Here is a 9,191-nt window from a genome sequence, read left to right as displayed (position 1 = left end):
CATTCCATTTTATGCTTTGGTTTTGCATGAGTAACTTCAAACTAGGTCAACTAAGGCCTGCTTTGCAAAAAGATCAGAGAGAAGAATAGCTAAACGACCCTTCTGGTGAACTGAGAGCTCCAATTTTGCAAGGAGTTCAAATATCTTAAGAGACACTTTGGTCTAACTTTTCTTTTTTTTTTTTTTTAATTTGCTTTTCTGTTTATGGTTCAGAAGGTACTTAGGACCTCACAGTGTCTCAGTACATTTCATTGTATGGGAGTGGGGGTAGAAAACCCACAGTCCTCTGAACCATTGAGCCATGCGGATTCTGCATAAAGTGCAGTCCCCTGGGCCACACACCTCAGGCTGCCCCCAGCTGCGGCCCTGTCCTTAGCCGCCTTTAGGGTATCCCCTGCTGCAGGTTCTCAGCAGCCACCCCAACGCCTCCCAGCAGCCCCAAGGACTGAGCCCTGGTGTTGCCTGTCACTCCCTGGGAGCAGCTGCTACAGAGCTTCCGTGGAAGAGCAGCAGAGAAGTGCACCATGTGCACGAACTTCCCGGCATGAGGGGCCTGGTGGGAGGCACCTCTCCAGGACAGAACTCCAGGCCTGGTTCAGTCATACCCTGAGGCACTGTGGTCTAAGGGATGGCTGCTCTTCTCTCCTACTCTTGCCCGGGAAGGAAGTGCCACTGTCATTCGCTAAGCTTCGCATCCCCTCTGATCCTGGCCGGGGAGCTGGGGAGGAGGAGGTCGTTTCTTCCAAGCCGGCTGCTCTGGGCTGTCAGTTGCTGACCTTGACGGCTTTCTTGGTTTGAATTCCAGGGAACAGATCATCAGACTTCAGGGCCAGGTGGACAAGCAGTATGCGGGGCTCAAGGACATGGCTGAAGAGCGCAAGCGGAAGCTGGAGAACATGTACCACCTGTTCCAGCTGAAGAGGGAGGCCGACGACCTGGAGCAGTGGATTGCTGAAAAGGAGCTGGTAGCCTCTTCCCCAGAAATGGGGCAAGACTTCGACCACGTTACTGTGAGTAGGCATTCATAATAAAAGGAAAGCTGCCGCTTTGTCTTTCTCTGACAGTGGACACACCACCTCTGCCACTCACAGGGCGTTGCACAGAGATGCAGTCACACCAGCATGGGTGTGACCAGCAGGCTCAAGTCTGCCCCGGGAGGGTGTAGAAAGCTCAGCTCCAGGTGGGAGAATTTGCAGCCGACTTGACTTTGACTAGGCCTGTGCCCTGATAACCACATTTCTATCTGCCCCTTGTCCAGCTGCTCAGGGACAAGTTCCGGGACTTTGCCCGGGAGACTGGGGCAATCGGGCAGGAGCGGGTGGACAACGTGAACGCCATCATTGAGCAGCTCATCGACGCTGGCCACGGTGAGGCGGCCACCATCGCTGAGTGGAAAGACGGGCTGAATGAGATGTGGGCAGACCTGCTGGAGCTCATTGACACACGCATGCAGCTGCTGGCTGCCTCCTATGACCTGCACCGCTACTTCTACACGGGCACCGAGATCCTGGGCCTCATCGACGAGAAGCACCGTGAGCTGCCCGAGGACGTGGGGCCAGACGCCAGCACAGCCGAGTCCTTCCACCGGGTGCACACGGCCTTCGAGCGGGAGCTCCACCTACTGGGCGTGCAGGTGCCTCTGCCCCTTGTGCCCTCCACGAATTCCCCAGGACCAGCTTTCCCCTGGCCCCACCTATTTCCCAGAGGGGAAACTTCTAGAATGGGCACTAGGAATGAGCCCCCTTGGAGAGCTCAGAACAAGGAACAGTGGCTTTCAGATATTCTTTTGCTTCTGAAGTAGTTCTTTAAACTGAATCCTCACAAAAAGCCGATGCGTACAGTACCTGCAGTTTTCAGTCGTTCAGTATCATTAGCTAGCACGTCCAGAGCACTTCTCTAGCACCGGGTACCATTCTCAGCCGTACACGTAGCCGCTGGGTCCTCTTAGCCACGCTCTGAGGCGGTTGCTCGTGCTATCCTCATGGTGTAGGTGAGGGACCTGAGGTGTAGAGTAATCAAGCTGCCTGGAACACGCAGATGGCCAGTGGAGCCAGGACTCAGGCCCTGGATGTCTGGCTATAGACCCCGCATGCTTAGCCACTAGTCAGTTCAGCCTTTCCACCTGAGTCCTTGGGGACCCCAACATCTGCTGTTTAGCATCCCCTTTCCCATCACTGGGGTGTCCCATGAGGTACCTCTGCCAATCTGTAGGGCTCCCCAGAGCTCAATGTCATAGAAAGGGCAAAGACTAGGGGCTCTGCTGCCAGGAGCTCCCCAGCCTCGCATGTAGTGGGGAGAGGTGGGCTGGGTGTGCAGCCCCGGCCAGCCCAGTATGCTAGGGAGAGCACACCAAGTAAGGTTGGGCCTCAGGGTCATCTAGAGAGAGACTTCTCAGGGACTTGTCCTCCAGCCCAAGGTAGGGCTAGTGCGCAACTATTGTGCTTGGGGTGCCAGAGTCCCTGTAACAGGTGTAGCTTCACGGAGCTCTCAGGAGGTCTCGTCCCTCAGTCAGGGGACCAGGCGCACCCCTTCCTTGGAGAGGTAGTACGGGGAGCGGTTAGGAGCAAGGACCCAAGGCATGCTTCAAATCCCACCTGGATCCCTTTGCTAGAGTGAGAGACACTGGGCCAGTTACGGAGCCTCCCTGTGCCTTGGTTTTCTCGTCATGGCCAGTGGCATAGCTCAAGCCCCAGACCCAGCAGCTTGGAAAACATGCTGGGCACACGGGTATGCAAGAGGAGAATGGAGAAGGAATTGTGGTACGGCCATCCCCCCTGGGGGAGGGGTGCGTTCTCATTTTCCCACTCTGTCTCTCTGTTTCTGGTAAGCTCATGTGCCCTATAGCAAAAACGAACAAACAAAAAACTGGGATAATAAATACCTCTTACATGGGGTACTGGAAAGATAAAGAGAGTCCATAAAGAGTTAGAACGGTGTCTGGTACCTACTCCTCTTACTGTACTTCTGAGCAGATAGAAGAGCATCGAGTCCCTCTCTCCCACATCCTTATGTCCCAGGGGTACTCGGGATGGACAGCAGTCCCAACGCCGGAAGCCGGCTACGGCACCCATAGAGTGGAAGACTGAAGATACCAGCTCTCAGCGGTGCCTTGGCGAGGGAGGCCAGGAGGGGACCGACGCTCATCTGGCCCCAGAGCTGAGACGCCTGTCTTGGGGAACAATGTCTGGCTTTGCCTGACCACAGGTGCAGCAGTTCCAGGACGTGGCCACCCGCCTGCAGACAGCATACGCTGGGGAGAAGGCCGACGCCATCCAGAACAAGGAGCAGGAGGTGTCTGCCGCGTGGCAAGCACTGCTCAAAGCCTGCGCTGGGCGCCGGACCCAGCTGGTGGACACGGCGGACAAATTCCGCTTCTTCAGCATGGCCCGTGACCTCCTCTCCTGGATGGAAAGCATCATCCGGCAGATCGAGACCCAGGAAAGGCCCAGGTGAGGGGGGGTATGCTCGAGGCAGCTCTGCTCAGTGCCACATGGGGCTGGCAGACCAGGACACTGTACTGGGGCTCCTTCCTGGGGGGACCGTCCTGGCCTGCTAGGTGTCCCCAGGATCTGCCTGACGTTGGGTCCAGACAGAAGTAGAGTGGCCCCACTCTACTGGGAGAACCAGCATTCCAGAGTGAGGGGAGTCCTTGAGAGTGGGAAGAACATCTGTCATTCAGATTCTCCTGTGGGGCAGTGACCACGGCTGACGGTGGGAATGAGTGACTCACACATGGACTGTCGTCCCTGGCAGCCAGGAAGCGGGACCCATTCCCTAAGACTCAAGAAGGAGCTATTATCCACAGGGGGGACGGTCAGACATATGGCAGGGAGGGCCCCAGCGGGGAGCAGAGCTCTCTACCCGGTTTGTGCCACTTTAGTGATGACGGCTGGCCTGTCTCTATTCCTCTGCCCTCAGGGTGCCTGACCAATGGGCTGGACATACTTTTATCTTTAACATCTTTATTGAGATATAATTTACAAAACATTCTTCACACATTTAAAGTGTGCCATCCAATGGTTTTCAGTATTTTTATTTTAGTTTTGCTATACGGGGCTAGTGCTTTAAATAGAGAAAGAGAGACAGAGAGAGAAAGAAAGTGAAAAAAGCAACATCCAGGGGATGGTCATGCTGCAGCCCCTCCTCCTCCACTCTCCTGTCCGGATTTTGGGCACACATGCACACGTACCTGACATGGTTTTCAGGCTGCTGGGTCCGGGACTCCAACCATGCAGATGGCCATATGGGATCCAGCTGCCTTAAATACCACACTGCCGGCTGGCCCAGTATGGTCACTGTTACACACCCATTACCGTAGCCTAAGTTTAGAAGGTCTTTAGGACCCCAAAAAGAGGCCCTATCCCCATTTTCAGTCACAGCCCACTCCCCTGCAGTCACTACTCTGCTTCCCATCTCTAGATTTGTGTATTCTGGGCATTTCATGTAAGTGGACCCCTATAAGATGTGATCTTTCCAGGATCAGCGGTTGGCGTAAATGGCTATGTCGCTGGACTCCCATGTAGTTGATCAAGGTTCTAGTCCTGGACCCGGTGGCTTAACTCACGCTGGGCACGTGTGTGTGCGTGCCCAAGATCCCGAGAGGAGAAAGGAAGAGAAGGGATTGAGGCATGGCCATCCCCCTGGGGGGTGATTTCTTGCTTTCTGTCTCTCTCTTTCTGGCAAGCGCACATGTCCTATAGCAAAAACCTCTCTAAAAAAAAAAACAAAGATGTGGTCTTTGGTGACTGTCTCACATAGCCTGCTCAAGGGTCATCTGTGCCGTGTCTTGCCAAGTCACATTCCCAGGCTCCTTTGAGGTCCCTACCCCCCAGGCCCTGCCCACTGACCAGTGGGAGACACTAAGGGTATCCGTGTTCCTGCGGGGCAGGGCTCGGCTGGCAGAGGACTTGCTGGCCAGCCAGAGAGGAGTGCGAAAGGTCCAACTCTCAGAGGCAGGAGGCAGCCCCCTCTGGTTGGGCCTCGCAGGGCTTCCTTCTGCCCAAACTGCCTCCCCACCCTTGGCCTCGTGCCCCCAGGGACGTCTCCTCAGTGGAACTGCTCATGAAGTACCACCAGGGCATCAAGGCGGAGATGGAAACCCGGAGCAAGAACTTCAGTGCCTGCCTGGAGCTCGGCGAGTCCCTGCTGCAGAGGCAGCACCAGGCCTCAGACGAGGTGAGCAGGACCCGGGGCGGAGGCTCGCTCCCCACTCCTCGCGCCTCACCCCCACTCACTGGCCAGGCAGCTCCTGTCGGGGCAGGGGGCTGTGGTCTCCTGAGGGGCTTGTCTGTCTTTCAGTGGTGGAACACCAGGGCTGTGTGTGGGCCTGGGAATTAGACCATGCCAAGCCCGTTCCCTGCCTTACCGAGCAGGCTCTTAGTAAAGAGGGCAAGCTCTCAGTCTTCCTGACACCCACATGGGCACACGCTGTGGACTGTTGACCCCGTTTCATAAGTGAAGTGATGTGCCTCAGAGAGGTTAAGTAACTCACCCAAGGCCGCACAGCTGGCAGGTAGCAGGGCTAAGACTTGAAGCCAGGACAATGTGACCCAGCCTGGCATTCTTTGCAAGACCTATCCAACTGTCCCAGACAGGAGAAAAGGTCAGCAAAGCCTGAGCCAGCCCCCTTCCCTCTCTACAGATCAGCGAGAAGCTGCGGCAGGTGGTGTCCAGGAGGAAGGAGATGAACGAGAAGTGGGAGGCCCGCTGGGAGCGGCTCCGCATGTGTGAGTGTGGCCCGGGAGCCAGGGTGGCTGGGGCTGGAGCAACGGGAGGGAGGCAGTGCCACAGTGTGGCCTTTCCCAGTGCCCAGAGAGAGCCCCCCATCACCACCCATCACAAAGCTCTGGGCGAAGGCCTCGGGGCCAGGCAGAAGTCCTGAGTGGACTTGGGGCTGGAAGCCCACCTCCAACAGCAGCACACCCTGCTCCCTGCACACCCCCGGCCCCAGTTACCCGCATACCTTATGCTGGGCTAGCATCCCTGCAGGATGGCCTGGGAGCGGTCAGGACGAGGCACTCTGGCATCCCAGGTGTTTGCTCTGACAGGTGTCAGACACGGCAGGAGCTCTGTCCTCCCGCTGAGGCCGAGAAGTGGAGACAAGCGAGCACTCAGGCAGGAGCTGCGAGCCAGGAAGGGCCTCTTGTCCCCTCGCCTGTGAGACAACCACGGGCTGGGGAGAGACTGCTCAGGGCAGAACACTCCTCCACACCAGGCATCCAGACTACATCAGTCTCAAAGCAGTTGTGGGACCAGCAGTTAGCGTAATGGCTATGTCTCTGGACTCCCACGTAGTCGACCGTGGTTCAAGTTCCGGACCCGGTGGCTTAAACTCACGCTGGGCACGTGTCGTGCGTACCCAAGATCCCGAGAGGAGAATGGAGGAGAAGGGATTGCGGAGTGGCCATCCTCCCTGGGGGGTGATTTCTCACTTTATCTCTCTCTGTCTTTCTGGGGAGTGCACATGCCCTATAGCAAAAAGCTAAAACAAACAAACAAACAAAAAAAAAACACACACACACACAAAAAAACCCCACAAACAAATAAACAGAGCTTGTTTGAATTAGCATGTTTTAGGTGTAACTATTGACAGAGCTGAGTAGGACCGGTGTGGGGCGGAGTGGCCTCAGACGGCAGGGCACCAGGCCGTCGTGGCCCAGTGCCGGCCTCCTGCTGCCCGCCTGCCTGCCGGGCCGCGGAGCCCGGTGGGAGTGGACTGGTGCTAACAGGCCCTGGGCCTGCGGCGGTCTCCGGCTTGCTCTCTCGGCAGTGCTGGAGGTGTGCCAGTTCTCGAGGGATGCCTCTGTGGCCGAAGCGTGGCTAATCGCCCAGGAGCCCTACCTGGCCAGCCGAGACTTTGGACACACCGTGGACAGCGTGGAGAAGCTCATCAAGAGGCACGAGGCCTTTGAGAAGTCTACAGCCAGCTGGGCGGAACGCTTCGCTGCCCTGGAGAAGCCCACCACGGTGAGCTGGGCACAGCACCGGGAGCACCGGCGGGCAGCTGTGCCTGGGTGGCAGGTCTTGAGCTGGGAGTTCTAGGAGCCTCGCTTGGTAGAAGAGGCTTGGCCCGTGGGGAGAGTGGGAAGATAATGCAGGAGTGGAAAGCACTGACCTTTGAACACAGAAGACAAAAGGGGGCAACTCAGGAGGGACAAACACCGGTGTGCATTGGGGTGCAAGGGCCATGTTTAGAGAGAGGTCATCCGAGGACACGGCTTGTCTCTGTGGCTCCTCTGACCCTCGGCCTTTCCCTCCCCTAGCTGGAGCTTAAAGAACGCCAGACCCCGGAGAGACCCACAGAAGAACCTGGGTGAGTGGGAGCTGTGTGTCCCGGAGCCCAAGCATTCCACCATGGGGGATGGCTGGGAGAGAGGAGGGGGTCCTTTCATCAGAGCCCTGACATTCGAACAAGGTGTACCGACCTCTCGTACCTGGACCACTTGTCAGAAGAACCACTTTTGTTTCCCCAGAGTGCAGGTAGCCTGAAGGCCTGGCGCAGGGAGGCGCAGGTGGTGGAGAGTGGTGGGGCTGCAGAGTCAAGGCTCCCTCCCTGGGGACCACCTGAACGAGGGCTTGAGAGGCCATTCACGTGGAACCTGTCTACTCTCTTAACCTTACCTGTTCCATGAGTGAGGAGACAGGGTCTTGATGCCACAATCTACCCCCAGTCTCGACCAGGGACACAGGTGCCCTGCATGCTCAGGGAGGTCTCCGGAGGCGAGCTGGCACCTTCCCAGGGGGTCTGCCTCGCAGCACTGTGGTGTATACCACGCTACTGTGCTGCCCCTGGTCCGTTCTGAGGCCTTTGCCTTAATTCTCCAGTTTAGCCTCTGCACGGCTCCTTGCTGGCACCCTGCAGGCTGCCTGTGGGTGTGGTGGGAAGCCAGACGTGGAGGCAGGTGCTTGGTTTTGAACAGTCCTGTCTCCCTTAGGCCACAAGAGGAGGAAGGCGAGACAGCAGGGGAGGCTCCCCGAGTGCATCGAGCAGCCACCGAGAGAACGTCCCCGGTCAGTTTCCTGTCCCTTTTGTCTAGTTCCTGGGAGTCGTTGCTGCCAGAACCGGCTCACCCCTACTAGGCTCAGCCAGGGCGGAAGGCAAGGAGGGGCACACGCCGCCCCACCCGGCCCCTGCCCTCCTGATGCCTGGTCCAGATCTGTCAACGTTTTTACTCAGGTTTTCTTAATACTTAGCATAATCCCCCTACTCCCTTCAACCTGGAAGAAACTGACACACCAGCCCACGTGACTCTATGAGTTTGGTTTTATCTAGCGTAATAAATTTTATTATATAACTACGTCACCATCGAAATCAGGGAAACACTTTATACAAAGGCAAATTGTTTTTGTACGCCATCTTTTTTCCCCAGTTTCCTTTTAATTCCATCTTCAACATAGCACCCTCACCCTACACACGCGTGCACTCACACACACACACACATTCACAGACACCTACCAGTTGTCCGTCCCGTCCTGCCATGGCATTTTCGGCAGTAAAGAGGGGACACCTACCCTTCCAGCAGATTCCTCCCCTACCTTTTCCACATGGCCTGATGCCTGGAGCTGGTTCTGAGGCAGGAACAGACTCAAAGGAGCCCTGCAGGAGGGAGGGAGAACCCCAGGGCACCTGCTCCCCAACTTGTAGAAAAGGAAGAGACCAGAGGCCTAGCTGAGAGGAGGGGCGAGAGGGCCCAGGACAGACCAGCTACCAGAGACCTAGGGCAGCGCCTTAGGATGCCACAGAGCCTGTGCAGGGAACCCAGGAGGCTGTAACCCCGTTTGGGAAAATGCTCTCAGGAGCGACTGAGGAGAAAGCAAGAATTCAGCATGCAGCTTGCATGGCTTCACCAAGGCATGCACCCCTGCAGCATGCAGCTCTGGGGATCAAGGGAGCAACAGAGCCTTCACCTGCTGCACCTCTCTAGATGCCTGGGTGAGCCTGCCTTCAGGAAGACTGGTATTCTAGACTGAAATTTCTGGTACCCCAACCAATCAGAACAATGAGCCCTCCTATGTAGAGAAAAATCCCTGTCAGGGCCAGATTTCAGCCCTCTTCATCCTCAGGGTGACACAAGCACTTACACACACACACACACACACACGTGCGCGCACATGCACACACCCACTCCACTCCTACCTTTCCCTTTCCCTCTGAGCTGCACCAGCCTAGCATGCCCAGCAGAGGGCACTGC

At 56.8% G+C, this 9,191-nt stretch overlaps 1 protein-coding gene across 2 annotated transcripts in view; it reads left to right on the top strand.

Moving 5' to 3' along the window:
- The window catches only part of SPTB (spectrin beta, erythrocytic), an 85,058-nt gene that overhangs the window by 61,539 nt on the left and 14,328 nt on the right, over positions 1-9,191 (top strand). For both annotated transcript variants that reach the window (XM_006142406.3, XM_027768249.1), the window contains 8 exons: positions 806-1,010; positions 1,259-1,633; positions 3,205-3,449; positions 5,037-5,175; positions 5,642-5,726; positions 6,770-6,966; positions 7,263-7,312; positions 7,935-8,010. In XM_006142406.3, coding sequence (XP_006142468.1) covers positions 806-1,010; positions 1,259-1,633; positions 3,205-3,449; positions 5,037-5,175; positions 5,642-5,726; positions 6,770-6,966; positions 7,263-7,312; positions 7,935-8,010 — 1,372 coding nt within the window. The remainder of the gene's footprint in view (positions 1-805; positions 1,011-1,258; positions 1,634-3,204; positions 3,450-5,036; positions 5,176-5,641; positions 5,727-6,769; positions 6,967-7,262; positions 7,313-7,934; positions 8,011-9,191) is intronic.

The sequence above is a fragment of the Tupaia chinensis genome, unplaced genomic scaffold, assembly GCF_000334495.1.
Source record: "Tupaia chinensis unplaced genomic scaffold, TupChi_1.0 Scaffold000075_1, whole genome shotgun sequence".
NCBI classification, from domain to species: domain Eukaryota; kingdom Metazoa; phylum Chordata; class Mammalia; order Scandentia; family Tupaiidae; genus Tupaia; species Tupaia belangeri.
Note: the sequence above shows the minus strand (reverse complement) of the source record. Positions and strands in the feature narration are given on the sequence as shown.